This window comes from Schistocerca cancellata, chromosome 3 (assembly GCF_023864275.1).
Source record: "Schistocerca cancellata isolate TAMUIC-IGC-003103 chromosome 3, iqSchCanc2.1, whole genome shotgun sequence".
Classification (NCBI taxonomy): domain Eukaryota; kingdom Metazoa; phylum Arthropoda; class Insecta; order Orthoptera; family Acrididae; genus Schistocerca; species Schistocerca cancellata.
Window position 1 is genome coordinate 739,166,082 of NC_064628.1, and position 19,498 is coordinate 739,185,579.

Below are 19,498 nucleotides of genomic sequence, written 5' to 3' on the forward strand. Positions count from 1 at the left end.
TTGCCTCTGTGGTTGGCGAAATATTGTCCATAACAATTTCTGTATGGATTATCCCCTGTGTCTAGCTCCAACTATCATTCCGCGTTCAATGTCTGTTAATTCCTGTGACCATAATAATACCGGGAACCTTTTCAAATGAATCACCTGAGTGCAAATGACAGCTCCGCCAATGGACTATCCTTTTATAACTTGTGTCTGCGATGCTACTGCCGTTTGTGAACGTGCATATCACAAACCCATGTCTTTTGTCACCTCAGTGTGTTTTGATCACAGAAGCCACAAACCTGACTCTACAGGTTCATAAAATGAATTACACTACTGGCCATTAAAATTGCTACATGACGAAGATGACGTGCTACAGACGCGAAATTTAACCGACAGCAAGAAGGTGCTGTGATTTGCAAATGATTAGCTTTTCAGATCATTCACACAAGGTTGGCGCCGGTGGCGACACCTACAAAGTATTGGCATGAGGAAAGTTTCCAACCGATTTCTCATACACAAGCAGCAGTTAACCGGCGTTGCCTGGTGAAACGTTGTTGTGATGCCTCGTCTAAGGAGGAGAAATGCGTACCACCACGTTTCCGAGTTCGATTAAGGTCGGACTGTAGCCTATCGCGATTGCAGTTTATAGTATAGCGATATTGCTGCTCGCGTTTTCGAGATCCATTGACTGTTAGCAGAATATGGAATCGGTGGGTTCAGGAGGGTAATACTAAACGCCATGCTGGATTCCAACGGCCTCGTATCACCAGCAGTCGAGATGACAGGCATCTTATCCGCATGGCTGTAACGGATCGTGCAGCCACGTCTCGATCCCTGAGCCAACAGATGGGTCATTTGCAAGACAACCAACTGCACGAACAGTTCGACGACGTTTGCAGCAGCGTGAACTATCAGCTCCCAAACCATGGCTGCGGTTACCCTTGACGCTGCATCACAGACAGGAGCGCCTCCGACGGTGTACTCAACGACGCACCTGGGCGCACGAATGGTAAAACGTCATATTTTCGGATGAATCCAGGTTCTGTTTGCAGCATCAGGATGGTCGCATCCGTGTTTGGCGACATTGCGGTGAACGCACATTTGAAGCGTGTATTCGTCATCACCATAATGGCGTATCACCCGGCGTGATAGTAGGGAGTGCCATTGGTTACACGTCTCGGCCAACTCCTGTTCGCATTGACGGCACTTTGAACAGTGGACATGACATTTCAGATGTGTTACGACCCGTGGCTCTACCCTTCATTTAATCCCTGCGAAACCCTACATTTCAGCCGAATAATGCACGACCGCATGTTGCAGGTCCTGTACGGGCCTTTCTGGATACAGAAAATGTTCGACTGCTGCCCTGGCCAGCACATTCTCCAGATCTCTCACCAATTGAAAACGTCTGGTCAATGGTGGCCGAGCTACGGGCTCGTCACAATACGCCACTCTTGATGAACTGTGGTATCGTGTTGAAGCTGCAAAGGCAGCTGTACCTGTACACGCCATCCAAGCTCTGTTTGACTCAATGCCCAGGCGTATGAAGGCCGTTATTACGGCCAGAGGTGGTTGTTCTGGGTACTGATTGCTCGGAATCTATACACCCAAATTGCGTGAGAATGTAATCGCATGTCAGTTGTAGTATAACATATTTGTCCAATGAATACCCGTTTATCATCTGCATTTCTTCTTGGTGTAGCAATTTTAATGGCCAGTAGTGTATGTGGCGCATCTTTTTAACTTTCATAAGCGAGATGTTTAATTGCATATCTTTCACTTAACATTCTTTTTTGTTGATGGCACTGCCCTGGATCTCGTGTGTAGGTGGTGCATTAGTTGTGTGTGTTTACGTGCAGCGTGCGGACAGACCTGACGCCAGCGGGCGCCCACAGCTCTCTGCTGGTGGCGCGAGTCAGCAGCGGAGACGCCGGGAGCTACACGTGCGCCGTCTCGCCGTCAGAGTTCGCCACTGTCACCGTGCATGTGCTCGACGGTGAGTACGTCCACAGTGACTTCTGTATTAGAAAAATTTTCGGTAGTTGAAGCTTTATAACTCTAGCACTTTTTAGGGAAGTCGTGTTGGAAATTAAGGATGACAGGGAACAAATTTAATTTGCCAACAGTTGGGACCAAGAAGACTATCATTGTGCATGTACGTATTTGAACTTAATGTAGGTAAAATTTGCTTGATTGATACATTCATGTTTCTAACTTTCATTTGACTAATGAGTATGTATGCTAACAGTTACAATATCTCATTTTCGTATATGAAATAATGATTGTTACATGGGCAACAACCTCAGCTTCTCCTTTTTTATTTAAAAGAATCTGGTCGTTTACAGTGATATTATTAAATAATGGTGAATACCTCAATGATTTAAATTATTTTGATTTTTTATCTAACAAATTCCTTACAGTATAAACTGTATGACGGTGTTTAATAAAATTTAACAATCGAAATGCTTTGTGCGCGCAATTTGAAAATAGAGTAATCTAGGCAGGTACTTCACATTTTAAAATTCTGGAAATATGTTTATTCCTTTTAATGATTTCTTCTACCACATCCCGTAACTGTTTTAGTTTTTTCAGTACAACTTAACCGAAACTTACCCTTCCACAAATTGCTGCAGATTTCAATGCTGGGCTATCACGAAGTGTCAGCGTGTGAAACATTCAATGAAACATCATCAATATGAGCTTTCAGATGCAAAGTCCCACTCATGTACTCTGGATGACAGCAGGATACAAAGATTTACGCTTCGCCTGGGCCCTGTCAACACTGACATTGGACTGTTGATGATTGGAAACATGTTGCCCGGTTGGACGAGTCTCGTTCAAAATTGTATCGAGCAGATGGACGTATAATGGTATGGAGACAACCTCATGACTCCATGGACCCTGCATGTCAGCAGGAGACTGTAATAATGTGGTGAGTGTGCAGCTGGAGGGATATGGGGCCCTTGATAAGTCTAGATATGCCTGACAGATGACACGTAATCATCCTGCCTGATCACCTGCAACCATTCGTGTCAATTGTGCATTCTGATGGACTTGGGCAATTCAAAGCAGGACAATGCGACACCCTTTATGTCCAGAACTGCTATACAGTGGCTCCAGGAACACTTCTCCGAGTTTAAACGCTTCCACAGGCCACCAAACATCCCAGAATGAACATTATTGAGCATATCTGGGATGCCCTGCAACGTGCTGTTCAGAAGAGATCTCTGTCCACTCGTACTCTTACAGATTTATGGACAGCCTTGCAGGATTCATGGTATCAGTTTCCTCCAGCACTACTTCAGACATTAGTCGAGTGCATGCCACATCTTGTTGTGGCACTTCTGCATGCTCACAGTGGTCCTGCACGATATTAGGCAGGCCTAACAATTTCTTTGGCTCTTCAGCGTAGATCTTCCATTCTCATGACTGACATCAACACATAAGATGCAAAGTACTTAAGTTTGAAATTCTATAACTAACTCCCAAAGACAGTGTCATATTCATATGTCATATTCAGATGACATATTCATATTTTCGGGCCCAGAAACCTCCTTAAGCATCAGTATGTCTTTAAAAAGTATGGTGTGAATAAAAGTTAACGACAGTTAAAGAAACTTGTATGTTGTTTAATTTTTTGTGGTCGTCTTAAAGTATCCCATGGTCGTCATAAAGTATCCCATTCTTGGTAGTACAAGTTATAAACAATGTGTTTAAGAATGTGCTAAATGATATTTTCAGGTTGTCGAGCCAACCTACATATCAATACCCTTAACAATATTTAACAGTGATTAACGAAAACGGTTTTTTTTACTTTTTTGGTTGATGAAAAGTACTCCCCCCCTCCCCCACCCTTGGTAATACGCGTTATAGAAAATGCGTTGCTACTATATGAGTTGATAATAAACCTTAGATGCTGCATAAATCATTCGAAAATTCTTCTACAATCTTATTTTGGGTGTTATTTATCACCAAATCTCGCTTGATGTGGTCTGTGCTACACTTTCAGCTTAGTATCCCATAGATCTCAAATGTAGCCCTGAAAACAAGAACTTAGCATGTATGGTTCTTCATTACTTTAATAAAGACATTCCATCTTGGTTTTAGTTAGTCAAATTTTAATGTAACTGCTTTCTGTTCTCATCAGCATTTTTTACTGTCTATGGTACATATAAAAACTTCATTAACAATCACCTTTGTTGCTTCTGATTGCAAGTAAAATACACAATCCGTGTGAAGTAAATTAATTTCAATACTGAAGCATCATTACACATTGATAATTCTGAACATCATATATAAATTACAATAGTCTTTTTCGAACAGGCACTGTGCTAAATGAATCTCTTTATCATGCTACTATAAAAATCAACCTGCAAGGCTACAAGTTATCACCTTAGTATGTACTCGTATGTATGTATGCAGTCCTTCATGATTTTCATAATAACAATTTTGTCTCATGTATAGAAAAGTAAAGTCTATCTTTGGAACGTCACGTATGAATCAAGTTACAGGCTGTATATAATTCATGGATGTCATAAAACAAATGCATTTGAAAAGCCACAAATTATCTACCCAAAACCCTCATGAAAAAGCGAAATTTTCTAATAATTTTTTTAAATACTCTTCACAATAAAAAATGAATAGACACGGTTGAGCAAACGTAATTGATTGATTAATTATTGTAAAACAGTAACTTTTTAATGTTCATACAATTTACAAATTAAAATTACTTGGGGAAACAAAAAGACGAGTTCTCTACCGTTTGCAATGTTATCATATACTTTATTTTCAAATCATGTCGACAATGCTTGCATTTTCCCCTTGTTCATGCTTGTTGCACAGGCTCATATGTATCAAACAAATTTGACAGGTTCACTACTGTTTACCAGATCTTTGGCTGATGCGAAGACGCAAAAACGTAAATAGCAGTGGCGGATATAGTGTTCGATGTGAGCACACTATTATTTTATTGTATGGACAAACTGTAATTTGTAAAACATTTCATTCAATATACTGGAATTGCTAAGCATACAGGTATAAAAAGAGTAACTAGAGTAACTGAAACTTCAAATCATATAAAATACTGATGAATATTGCTCGTGAAAAACTGTGCAAACTAAAGGCAAGTATATCATCTGACGTGCACACAACCTCATGGAGTAATACACTTCACTTTTCAAGCTGTTGGAGATGCGGCTTAGTTTATTCTTCGCATCAGAACATTTGTCTATGATGTAGAGCCTGCCTTGTGTTATATTTTATGCGCAGCCTTTCAGTAGTCGAATGTCTCAGGTGCGCAGAACTTTGATGGATGGAACAAATTGAGAATAAAGAACAGAATACCGACGGTTTTCTTTAACTTCAGAGCATTTTTGAAACGCATTCATCTCCAATTCTGAAATTCGTTCACTGGAAATGGTACGACTTGGAACAAAATCTAGTCAGTCCCAAAGGCATCTGTAGGCTTACAAGGAAGACCTGTAGCCTCCATTTGTAATGGCAGATGTACACCAGCTGTCTTCGTCCTCTTACAATGGGCTACTAATTTCTTATTTCGGTACTATAGTTTTCTTCTGTGTTTTGACAACTTTCATTGACATTATCATTCGGAACTGGTTTTTTCATGATTCCCGCCTACGAGACCTTCGAAACAACTTTTTCATGGAGATTTACATTCAAATCTATCAATTCACGTTATAGTTCTCATTTTTCGGCTTTTATATACCTTTCCTAAGTAAAAAGAAGTGAAATAGGTATTTCCAAAACCAAATAGCTCTTGATTTACCCGCAAAGAGGGACCAATCTTCAAGAGTTTTTCTTCACAGTGTTTGACGATGGGTACTTTGTGAATCACTGCCATTTCCTACACCCCCCTCCCCTTGTCCACATTAAGAACGATTGCTGATAAGCGTCTGTGTGATCTCTCTCTAATTTTACCTTCACGGTTTTTTCACGAACTACACCTAAGGGGAAGCAATTTACTCATTATTTCTTCTAAGAACATAGGCCTAAACTACCGAAATTTTAACAGTAAAGCACATAGTGAAGCTGGATGCGTTTCTTACTGCGCCTGCCACAAACACTGGCTGAACATATTCGTGACAAATTTGTGCTTACTAAATGAACCTGTAACGAGACTCATTCTTCTTCGTATCTTCTCTATTTCCTCCATAAAACCTACAATGCACAGATCGAGATTCGGTCTTCTTCGTATCTTCTCTATTTCCTCCATCAAACCTACAGTACTGTTGAGCAGTACTGAACGATAGGTCGAACAATAGGTTAGTAAAACAGCACATTGGTTGGTCGACTACATTTCCTGAGGATACGTCCAATGTTCCTCAGTTTCGTGTCAGCCTTATCTGCGGTTAAAATCACTGTCTGATCATAATCCTAGATATTCAATGGACTACTTCCATGATTGCTCTGCAATCGTGTAATGATTCAATAGTTGGTCTCCCTTCTTACTTACGCGCAGCTTGTTACACCTCTTACTGGTGATCTATCTTTTCTGCTACTTTTCCCATTTCCTTTGTAGCTGAACATTATTTTTAGGTATCTGTTGTAGACCATTCTTTAATGTTATTGAACCACTTTACCTAATGTGTTTCAGTTCTTCGTATTACACTCTTTAGAATGTAAGCCACTTGCGATGTGATTAGCTCTCATTCATCACAAATGTGACTGGAAATCTTGTAAGAGGTATGCGACCTTCATGATCATAAAACTATAAGGAATTTATGAAAGCTAGATGACTGTGGCGAAATGGGTACTAGATGTTTCTAGATCAGTTCATTTCATACCTCATTACGCTTTTCGAGCTCTGCCCATTTTCAAATGACCTGATAAAAACACAGAGACAAGTATAAAGTTACATGATGTACATAAAACACTGGTGACCTAAATAATCAATGAAGTTGCAACATATCTGCAGAAGAATCGTTTTTGATAGACGAACACATACAATTCATTCTGAACCCATACCATTTTAAATAAGCGTTAAATATAACTTTGACAAGTGACTCAAAAATCGTCTGGAAAACCATGTAGTTAAAACAAAATTGCGGCAGTAACTACATACGAAGATCTAAAACGGACAAAACTTACAGTGGAGTGATAGAAACGGCTTCTTGTTCCAGCTATGAAAACAATGTATCAAAAGATGGCGTGACTATAGTGAGGCTGCTTTACTAGATGGTTCAAATGGCTCTGAGCACTATGGGACTTAACGTCTGAGATCATCAGTCCCCTAGAACTTAGAACTACTTAAACCTAACCAACCTAAGGACATCACACACATCCATGCCCGAGACAGGATCCGATCCTGCTACCGTAGTGGTCACGCAGTCACAGACTGTAGCGCCTAGAACCGCTCGGCCACCACAGCCGGCTTTACGACATAATTACAGCGTTATCACCAGTTAAATATTTGTCCTTAACAAATTTCATGTTAAAATGGTATATGAAAATATATTTATTTATGAATTTTAAGAGTTTCTTTTTCCAACCTGTTAGGAAAAAAATTATATCTAGAAGGACTTTATTATTTTTTACACACACAGCTTAATTTGTTCTTATACAGTGGGTAACAGGAAAAACTACACATAATTTTATTGATAGAAAATGATAGGATGAGTATTTCTTTGTAATTATAATTTCTAACAAACTCACAAGAACAAGATAGTGAAATATGTAAGTGAGGAGGAATACATGGAGACTTGGAACAGTGGAAGTTCAATATCGAAGCTTATTTACCTACTTCTCTTTTATTCATAAGCAGTTCGTCAAACACACCAAAAAAACACTTCCGACATCTAGAGGTGTGCTCATTAATTATAGGATTTAGAGCTAGCCGACTGATGGGATAGATTTCAAGTTCCTTGAGAATATCTAAAATACTGACATGTTTCAGAGTGTAGTAAGGAAACGCAATTCTCTGTTGTGGTGATCTGGTGGCTTTGGTCTGTCAAACAACAACACAACGCACTCTTGCTAATCGCATAGCTGTGTTCTCTGAATCTTATCTTGGTCTTCCAGTTTGGCCAATGCAGAATTTATCGAAAAATCCAAATTTCGTTTTACAGACACCTACGTTACAAGATTTATCATGTGTCATATCTGTACTTTGAAGTAATAACTTCCCTAGTTAGTTATTTTTTTCTAAAAGCATCCTTAATCCTAAATCTTTTAAAGGCATCGGTTATTTTTTCTGAAATATCTCCAGTGAATGACAGTAAAATATGTTTCACCGCTACTTTATTTTCAGTTGCGTCTCTTTCTACTTCTGTAAATATTTTTCCCCACGTTCCTGATTGTAGTTTCACCAAACTCTATGAATAATTGTATTAATTTCTTTATCATTTGCTTTTTTGTCTTTTGCGATTTTGTTTAGCGCCATAGTTCTCCTGACGATTTTAGACTTACTTGTCAACGTTATATTGAACACTTATTTGAAATGGTGTCTATTGGTCTCTGAAAAATGTTTATTGTGCAGGTATGTTGCAACTACAATGCTCATTTTAGATAGCAGTCTTTTATGTAGGTCGTGTAACTTTATATTTGCTACTGCATTTTTGTCTACATCTACACCTACATCTAAATGGATATTCTGCAAATCACATTTAAGTGGCAGGCAGAGGGTTCGTCGAAACAACACAATTCTCTGTTATTCAAATCTCGTATAGCACGCGGAAGGAACGAACACCTGTATCTTTCCGTACGAGCTTTGATTTCCCTTATTTTATCATGGTGATCGTTTCTTCCGATGTAGGTCGGTGTCAATAAAATATTTTCGTATTCGGAGGAGATAGTTGGTGATTGCAATTTCGTGAGAAGATTCCGCCGCAGCGAAAAACGCCTTTCTTTTAATGATATCCACCACAAATCCTGTATCATTTCAGTAACTCTCTCCCCTTAGTTTCGCAATAATACAAAACGTGCTGCCTTTCTTTGAACATTTTCGATGTACTCCGTCAAACCTATCTGGGAAGGATACTACACCGCGCAGCAGTATTCTAAAAGAGGACAGACAAGCGTAGTAGAGGCTGTCTCCTTAGCAGATCTGTCACATTTTCTAAGAGTCCTGCCAATAAAACGCAGTCTTTGGTTAGCCTTCCCCACAACATTTCCTGTGTGTTCGTTCCAATTGAAGTTGTTCGTAACTGTGATTTCTAGGTCTTTAATTGAATTTACTGCCTTTAGATTTGACTGATTTATTGTGCAACAGAAGTTTAGTGGATTCCTTTTAGCACTCACGTGGATGACCTCATACTTTTCATTATTTAGGATCAATTGCCAATTTTCGCACCATACAGATATCTTTTCTAAATTGTTTCACAATTTGTTTTGATCTTCTGATGACTTTATTAGTTGATAAACGACAGCGTCATCTGCAAACAACCTAAGACACCTGCTCAGATTGTCTCCCATATCCTTTATACAGATAAGGAACAGGGCCTCTAACACTACCTTGGGGAACGCCAGAAATCATTTCTGTTTTACTCGATGACCTTCCGTCAGTTACTAAGAACTATCACCGCTCTGAGATTAATTTGGGAATACAGTCACGTAACTGAGACGATATTCTTTAAACACGCAATTTCACTACAAGCCGCTTGTGTGGTACAGTTTGAAAAGCATCCGGAATTCCAGAAATACGGAATCAGTTTGAGATCCCTTGTTAATAGCACTCAGCACTTCGCCTGTGTGAAGAACTAGTCAGGTGATCTGAAGATGGGCAGAGCCCGAAATGCGCAGTAAGGGATAGAACAAACGGGTCTAAAAAACATCTGGTACCCGTTTTTCCTCTGTCAACCGGCTGCTTTAAATTCTTTTTTGTTTAAAATATTATCTAGCCTCAGTTCTAGCGTAGATACTTCATTCCTGCTTCCTGAGTTCTTCATTGTTTCCTGGCGGGGTCAGGGATTTTATCTGCCTCGTGATGATTGGGTGTTGTGTGCCGTCCTTAGGTTAGTTAGGTTTAAGTAGTTCTAAGTTCTAGGGGACTGATGACCATAGATGTTAAGTCCCATAGTGCTCAGAGCCGTTTGAACCATTTTTCTTCATCGTTTCTTTTTCTGGCAAGGTAGAAACATTGTGCTCCATAAGGGATTATGCGGAGTGCCACGATTTTACAAAATGACACCCTGTATAAACTCCACATACTTCAAAAGAATCATGTGGTGTTTACACGCTAGATTTGAAATGTGGCTATGACCAATGGTGATGTCGGGTCCAAGCGTGACGTTTTGTCTTATGGCACGATTGATAGCTATGTACTAAGGCAACGTCACAGTAAATAATACTAGCGAGAACGAAATAATTAAAGAAAATAGAAACGTTGTAGTTGTGAGATCTGAGTTTCTCCAAGTGTATACGATATTTAAGTATCTTACGGGAAGGCAACCGAGCAACGTCGTCGACAATCGGTGATATATCGATAAGTGACCACCCTATCATTTTCAAGGCAAAACTGCAGCATGTAAGGGCTGTACAGCAATTCCGGTAAGATAAAGCGCACACACACACACACACACACTGTAGACGCTAGGGTCACCACAAACAAAAAACAACCACGCCGCAAGTTATAGATCGCAAAAATTACTGAACAACTGGTGATGTAGCTTTAACCCTTTTCCTTTGTTTATTAAAAAGGGACAGAGCAGAATTCCACGCAAAATGTAAGGAAATACCTCCTCCTTTCTTTCCAAGGTTACTTGATACTATAATTGTAGCTGCTTCCTTAACAGCACTATCGCAATAGCTGGAATGCGTGTCGGAATTTCTTGTTGTTATATTCCATAGAATGACCGGTGCCGAGACAATTTCCCCCAGCAGCCGATTTGCTCGGCTATTTTAAGTAAATGTGACGCTTATGCTCAGCACAACAGTCTTCCATGGTTCTGATAGTCTTACCAATATGTGATTTGCCACAACTGCAAGGAATGCGGTAGGTACTAGACATCCTCCTTAGCCAAATCAAGAACCTAAAACGGTCCTAATCTTAGATGGAGATCGGAAAACACATTTCAAATCATATTTGCGCAAAATACGACCAGTGTTGTTGTGATGCTCCCTGCGTAAGGCAGAAAGGTCGATGACCATAGTGCCAGTTCGGTATTATCATCACTCACTCGATGCGCTGTTGGTCACCTGTCGAAATATTGACGGTCGTCGACGACGTGACCCGGTTGCATTCCCTTACGTTATTTGAACACTGTAGTTGTAGACTGTTACTTTCCAGAAGACGTTGTCAGCCACCGAAATCCTGTCTGAAAATTTACTGAGCAAAAGCATTGAAGTTACATCTTGCAGCTGTACTGTCCTCCAATGTCACAGCCCTGGCTTCCACAGCTGCTACCGTTGGCTTTATCTGGTCTCCTTCTCCACAGGAGAGCGGCCAGCGGAGCTTCACCTGGGTCACAGCCAGCGAGTCTCCACTGGTGGTGGTCTGCTGCTACTGCTGGCTTTGGTCCTCGGCATCTGCAGCTAAGGACCGGCCGCTCCAGTCGCAGCCGAAGAAGGCGGCGTTCTCGATAAATATACCACGCCACGCAACTACTGCTGCAGGCCTCGATTGTGTCATGGGATACTGTGGACGGCGCTCAGTTGTTTATAGGCGTGGGTTGCAGGGAAGGTGGCTGCTACTGGACCAGAGTACACAGTGCATCTGTCGTTCAGATTCGATTCAAAATCTGAAACGTGCTGCTGTCACTGGGATCATAAGTCATCAGTGAAGAAAGTCTGGAATGGTCTGCTTGGCTACAGCATTCTGGGGAATGAACGGTGTTTACTGCAGTGGAAGCAAAACGTCAAATCCTTTTGTACGTCTGCTACATGGTTGCTATGTTAATTCATGAAGAAGAGTACACGTTTTTCAGTTGAAGGCAGTACGGTGCCTAAAAAGTGTTCATTTCAATAATTGGGTCTTGAAATATGATCTACGATGTACAATGTTTACTAATAAACGTGATATTTTGTATTATATTCATAAATTACCTCTAAATTTCAGTTTGTCGCTGCCATGCTGATTCTTGCTTCAAGAAATACTTTCCAGTTCATCTGGTCTCTATTCATCTTTTCTAAATACCAATGAAATAAAAAGAGTTACTGTCCTTCCTAACTTCCATTCTGCAATACCGCCTCAAGTTAAAGTTTGTGTAGGCTAATAAATCTAAGTGCTGACTTCGTCCACAATGATTCAGAGGTCTCGCTTCGAAAAAAGCGTGTCATCGAAACGTAAGTCTGCTGCACACTTTCCTATTCTGTTTACTCCAGCCAATAAGCTAATAAATTAAATGAATTAATTAAGTTAAAGCAAAAACAGTGTTCTGCTAGTACTGAAGCATAGGATATCTAAATCAAAAATGGTGGAGAAATACTGCATCAGTTTGCCGCCCTTCGGCGACGAAGTAATTAAAGATTAAACACAAAGGAAGGATCTCAGTCCAAGTAACACATTTGAGGTACACGCGAAAGACATATCTGGCTGACCGAATGAACTATGTACTCCTCTCCTTGCTAGAGCGGTATCAGGCCGCTAACCATTTCACCACATCCGTGGTTTCCAGACATGTTCGGGTGAGCATTTTCTTTTTCGTACTTTTGTGTTCGCTGTTTTCTAGGTTAGCACCTTCTCAGAGATTTCGGAATGTTTCGATCCAGTAGTTTTGTACATGCAAAAACATTATAATGTTATACATGTGTGCCTGAATAAATATTTTAATGAAATTGTTATCTAATGATTGTAGGCTCGAAATCGTCCATATAGCTGCTGTAGGTACACAAATAAAGGGGAAGGAAGTAACATACTTGATATCTACTTCTACAGAGTCGTAAAAAGAATGTTTCCAAGCGGAATGATAAACAGTACTGACTGTTTATTCTTTTTTAATACTGAACCTGTGATGCGCTTGGTTTCATTTCCAACATCAAAGCGTTTGGACTACGGTATTTTCCTAACAACTGCAAGTGTGTGTGACGTAAGCGTACTTCGCTGATACGCTCGACATTCACATACAATTTGTATGCAACAAACTACAGTTGAAGCTTGTTTACACCATCAGAAATACATTATTCGTTACTTTGTTTCTGGGTTCGCTCTTTCCTATCTTGTAGTAACCCTAGTTACTATATCCAGCTCCCACAGTGATCGCTTTTGTAGATTCTAAACGACTTCTGCAGTTAGTGCATCCTCCGTCGACAGGTGCTTCTAGAGCAATGTTAATTATTTATGGTAAGTGCCTTCCACATACTTCTTCCCTCAATTATTCTTTTTAGTACGTCTTCCTGTTTCATCTGTGCACAAGATTGGCATGATTCATCGATGGTTTCGATTTCATCTTATCACGGTTTCGGAAGATCTATCTTTTGCTCCCATACAATACTACAATACTGCGAGGCAGACTTGATTTTTTTTAAGAAATATTTTCCTACTGGTAGACTTCTTTTATTGAAGAAAGCTTTTTTCTCTTCTCCAATCAATTTCTAATACCATCTCTGCATCGTCTTCCAGAGTAATCTTCCTTCATAGGTAGGGTGACCCTTTCACTTCTTACAGTACTATGCTGTTCCCAATTTAGTTTTCATTGTTCTCTCTACTAATATTACACGCATTCGTCTTTTTATATATAAATCTAACTTTAAGCTATGTTCTACACTAAGTATGACGTAGATTCCTTTTAGCATCTCTTCTTATCTTTTCTCACATGAAGCAGAGGGACTACATGCTCTACTAGCAGTAGCAGTACTATCTGCACCCCTTGCATTATTCTTGCTCCGAGATTTTATTTTACTTCCTCCATTACTCCTTCAACGTACATGTGGATTAGGAGAGGAAATCGTCTGCCACCTTGCCTTACACAACGCTTAACATCAATTTGTTTTCGTAAGTTTTCAAGTTAATTACATTCATACAGTTTTTGTAGATATCGTTGATTAATCGTGAGATATTACAAGAGCCAATAACCAGAACGATCTAAATGCTAAACCAGCGCGCATGTGTTGGGCATGGACAGAAGCACAACGAATTAATCTCAAATGGCAGTTTTCGCGGCTACCTGCCATCCCTAGCGTTGTCAACAAGCAGTGCAGTGAAGTAAAATTATTTGTTGTATAAGACTTTTCAAAACAAAGCAAAATACGGCATATAAGCATATGAAACATTTGAAATGAATACTGTGAACATAAAATATACTTACTACTGAGTCAAACGTTTTGAAAGCGGAAAGAAAATTATAGATGATGTGTTATAGTCGGGTAAACTAACAGCAAGTATAAAGTCAACATGAAGTAAGCACCGTAGATATAGCGAGAATATTGGAGGAATTGAGAATTTGAAAGCAAAAATATACGGATTTTACTCGCAAAAGTTTCTATATTAAACACCACTACCCAATTATCGTTTGCAGTAATCAGACGAACAAAAGGATATATTGAAGGAAATCTGTCAAGATTTCATAAATTCATGTTATTTTACCTGTGGAGCAAATTGAAGCGTCAATTGTACTCAAAAAGTCATCAACGTCTAACAGAGTTAGAGCAGAACTTGAAAACGCTGTTGCTGTTGTCCCTCAGACGAAGCTGTTATACGTGTCTGATGGTTTGATAAATTGAGTACAGCGCCACGTTGACGTCAACGGTGGCCGTCTCCAGCAGCTTCTGTGACATTCATTAACATGGATTATTCCCACGTCTGTCTTAGTGTAATTAAATTCAAGGCCAGTTTTATTGTGCCTAACCTGAATTCCGATATCAACAGACCAATTCAAATAACTTCCGGGAATTCAGCCAGGTAACACTTACAGCGACCGCTGATATTTCGGAGGGAGAACACTCCGCCATTTTCAAGGCAAATTGCAACAGACAGGCGACGTACAGTCGTGCTCAAAAGTATCCGAACGACCTGAATTGCATTTCGCCTGATTCGAATGCAACCCACATAGCGCAACTGTCTAGCAAGTCCTCTAATCGCTCCTCGGTACAGTCGTTTGACTACTGAAAATGGTTCCAACAAGTCACCACTAGAAAACATTGCTCTGCATCGCAATAACTCAAGATTTAAAGTAATACCAAGGTACTACAAATATCAGGGAACATCTTACCACAGATAAGACGGCCCTTAAGGTTTGTAAGCTCACATTTATTACAATAAATGACATACCTGAAATGTTACCATTCTCACTATTACGCCAGATAGGTAATTCACGTAGTAAGTTCGTCGTATTCATGATTTCCTCTTCAATGTAACATACCGTACTTATTATTTAACACAAAATAACATTAAAAATTTAAGTTATTCACGATCAGCTAGTTGAGAATATGAATGAACTTCAAATGACACGACGAACAGTCCCGTTCTGCATATGGATTCAGACCCAGGTCATGCAGACTAAGCAAAGACTTCGTGACTGACGGAAACAGTCATTCCTGACTAGGCATACAGAGAGTGATATACCTCGATTTTAGACACTATCAGTTATCAAATATCAACTTTAAAGTAAATAACTTAAGCATCTTTAACGGACGCGAATTCCTACCCAGCATCTATTGTCTTCGTTAACGAACTACGAGAGATGTTAAATATTGCTTCTTCACAAGTAACTTACTTGAAATGCCGTGAGGTAAAGCTTTGCGTTGGACAGCGATTCGAACCCAGAACCTAATTGGATTGTCATCGAAGTACAATCAACTGTGACATTTCGGATTTTCTCGGCAGTAGCTACATGCTTTAACTGAAATGACGAGACGAAACATTAATTTTTTCTTTCCCAGGACTCCAACCTGGCACCTATCGCTGTTATATTCTAGAGAAACGAACGTTAAAAATGGGTTTGTTACAACAGCAGCGACATGTGAGAATGTTTGAACTAGAAATAATATGAGGAAGAGTTCAGTGCTGACTGGGAATCGAACCCCACACGTATCGTTGTTGACTGCATACAAAGAGACGTCAGATACCGAATTTTTCTCCACCAGCAGCTCGGAATAGTATCCTTGAACTTACAGTGATCTCGCAAACAGTTCTGCGTCTCACTGAGACTCTAAAACGTCAGATATCGTTAGTGTTGACAACGAATGAAAATACATTAAAAATCGAAATTATTATCCACCAGCAGATAGGTGTTCTCATGCTAGAGGTTGATAATACATAATGAAAGCTTTAGTGCCGGGGCAGGATTCGAACCCATTCACGTGCTATATATGGAGATATTGAGTAATCTGCAGTTCTGAACAAACAACAAATTGCAGTCGAGCTGTATTGTCACGAAGGGATCAAATTCCGCGTTAAGGGCGGTCTGAGTTGCATTCCCAGTTCAGAACCAATTTTATAGACATACAGAAACTCAAAGAAAAGATGGAATGAGTGGCCTGTGACGCTACATAGCGTTTGTTTCGTGACTAGAAATAGATAACTAGTATACTGCTGATAGAGTTTCTACGTGTCGCGACTCCTGACTTTATTGTCACGTCTACTTGGTAGAGAAGGAATATCATGTTTAACGATAATGTCAAACCGCAATGCTATTATACTTTCTTCACTTGGCGTAGCCAGAAGAGAACAGAATCTGTCTCTCCTTATAGAAAATCATCAGCAGAAGTTGGAATCGAACCCACACCATAATTATATGAACCTAGCATCAATCCAAGAGACCACCAAATTCTCTTCTCTATCAATCATTCATAATAATGTTGCGTCACACTGGATGAGAATTCTGACACACAGGTTCCCTGTAGTGGTTTGCAGCATGTTCAGTACGCTCAGTTACTAGGTTGACCGAATCGCCATTAACTAGCTGCCTCAGCTACCCAGTGCATACATTCGACTCTGTTTTGTAATCGCCGAAATAAAATCACGTAACTGACACCTACACAGAACTTCCAACAGTGTAGGATGCAGAAATTTAAATAGGAAGTGTTCCTTTCGACTTAAGCTACTCTATTGCGCTATCTGCTTATTGAAAACATCGTGCAGTGCGAAAGAAACGCTATAACTGTCTGTCTCTCAGAAGTCTAGATCCGACCATATGCATTATCTCACAGCACTGTGCATTGCGGAAGTTCTGGAGGATTTGTTGTTGACTTCTGGAGGTGTTGCACATATGTGTCAGCTGGCAGCATAATGGTAAGCGTTGCGCACTGTTGATAAGAAGTCGCGAGTTCGGGTACATTCACTGCTACATTTTTTTAAAACGCAATACTGCTGTTTGCTGAAGTTATCGATCTAATGGAACTTTGAACATAATTCCCTTCACTTCTCAACCCAAAATAGTCGCTAAATTCTGCGACATTTTGTTCTTTTCAGGTTTAATAGATGGCCAGGCTACAGATGCATCTCGAAACTTTTGTATTATGTATGGGGAAAGCGCATCGTGCCAAAGTCCGCCCCAGTAGCTGAGTGGTCAGCGTGACGGATTGCCGTCCTCCGGGCCCGGGTTCGATTCCCGGCTGGGTCGGAGATTTTCTCCGCTCAGGGACTGGGTGTTGTGTTGTGTTCATCATCATTTCATCCCCATCCGGCGTGCAGGTCGCCCAATGTGGCGCCGAATGTAATAAGACCTGCGCCAAGGCGGCCGGACCTGCCCCGCGAGGGGCCTCCCGGCCAATGACGCCAAACGCTCATCATCATCGTGCCAAAATACGTCATAAAAGTATTTTCTACATTAGCTGTCGTGTGGCAGTTGCATTTTATTCTTCATCAAACCTTGTTTGACAGCTTTTCCTCAGAACAAGTTTTCTACATGCTTGTAATCAAATGCTTGCGTTGTCAGACTGTTATAGATGACATCAGAGAATTCGCAAATATCGTTGATGATTAATTTGTCTCCCATGTTAACTAATGTTTTATCAACACTAAAAGAACCTTACGAAAATTGTTCACTGCATTATAAGAAATAAAATAAAACTACCCACGATAACCTTACGACGAAAGCCTGTTTCCATAAAACTGAGTATCTGTACACAAGCGTGCCTCTATCGGCACGAATTAGTAAAATACTAATCACTTAGATTCCGTTTGAGTCTGTGTTTGATTGGTATGCTATGTCATACTCAAGTGGTGTGCAAATGTGGCATTTCATAAATAAAGTTATGTATTCCTAGAAACCTAAAATCTGCTTGTCAGCAACGGAAAGAGGCGTTACCTGTTGTGCAGCATTGTAAGTTTTTCACCATTGCACTATGAGCCGAAAGTATTTTCTTGCGATTTCCTTATCGATGTGTGATCTGACTGCTTGTAGCTCTTTCAGAGAAGGGATAAAAACGATACAGTCAGCAAGACTGCAACCGCAAATCATAACAAACGCTTTTTCAGAAGTTGGCACGTTTCCACAGAGCCAGGGAAGAGGTATACGTCTAGGTTTCCTCTTACGAGACCAATAGCGGCTAGAACTCGTAAATCGCTATTTAAAGGACGAGATTAGATGCCATTTTCACGTGCAACGACTTTCCTGGGCTGAAAACCGTAAATTTACTAACTTTTGTTACAGCTCAAGCGCTAATAACTCAGATTATTCAGTGGAAATGACAGGAAAACTCAAGTGAAATGTGAGGCTTAATTCCGTGCACACCAGGAAGTAACTCGTCGATCACAGAGTTGCCAAACATACCTTGCCTTGTTGCCAAATCTCAGTTACATTACCAGCAGGAAGAAGACGAACCGATGTGATCCTACAGTAGGCTGGGAAGTGACCATCGCTGATGTCTCAAAGACGCGGCTGCTACGCGTGGAATACTTAATCCGTCTGATTCACATTGCTGTAACTGGGTTTAGGGACTGGAGCGTAGTTACTAATAGTCAGAACTGACTGCAAACTAAGCTTCATAAATCAGTAACTCTCATAGCTGTTTTTGTATTTCTTTCGTAAGTGTACTCAAAACTAAGAAACTCATTGACGGACGTTTTCGTGCCTCGCCGATAGTCGAGCACAACAAACAAATGAAAATAAAAAAGAATGTGTGTGTTCGTGTGTGTGTTCGTGTGTGTGTGTGTGTGTGTGTGTGTGTGTGTGTGTGTGTGAGAGAGAGAGAGAGAGAGAGAGAGAGAGAGAGAGAGAGAGAGAGGGAGAGAGATAAAAATAAAAAAGAATGAAAGAGAGAGTAAAAAATTGTTGCAAAGAAACTGAATCATGGTATGTAAAGATATGTTTCATTAAAATGACACGTTCCACATCATTACGAAATGTCGTATTCATGATCTGTGGAACAAGTATTAATCAAATTTAATCTAATCATATCATATTGCTGACTAATCATGAAGAGGCACGACTTACAGAAATTTTCGCCAATATCAGTAACCAAATCTAAACTTGAAAATAAAAGGCGACAGTTTTTGTAATAAACCAGGACTCCTATAAAGACCCTTTCCTCCCTGTTAACTAACCACGAAAGATGTGTGATATACTTCCAATCAGAAGTAACAAAGTGTTCATGCATTTAAAGATGATGCGCATGATGTGAAGTTCTGTGACGGAGATACGAACCCAACACGCAATCTGATTGTTAATTAAGTGAAAAC

At 40.1% G+C, this 19,498-nt stretch overlaps 1 protein-coding gene across 1 annotated transcript in view; it reads left to right on the plus strand.

Moving 5' to 3' along the window:
* Nucleotides 1-11,908, plus strand: part of LOC126176995 (uncharacterized) — a 434,921-nt gene extending 423,013 nt beyond the window's left edge. Inside the window, exons 6-7 of the mRNA XM_049924207.1 lie at nt 1,845-1,981; nt 11,376-11,908. Coding sequence (XP_049780164.1) covers nt 1,845-1,981; nt 11,376-11,476 — 238 coding nt within the window. The 3' untranslated portion in view covers nt 11,477-11,908. The remainder of the gene's footprint in view (nt 1-1,844; nt 1,982-11,375) is intronic.
* Nucleotides 11,909-19,498: the final 7,590 nt, after the last annotated feature.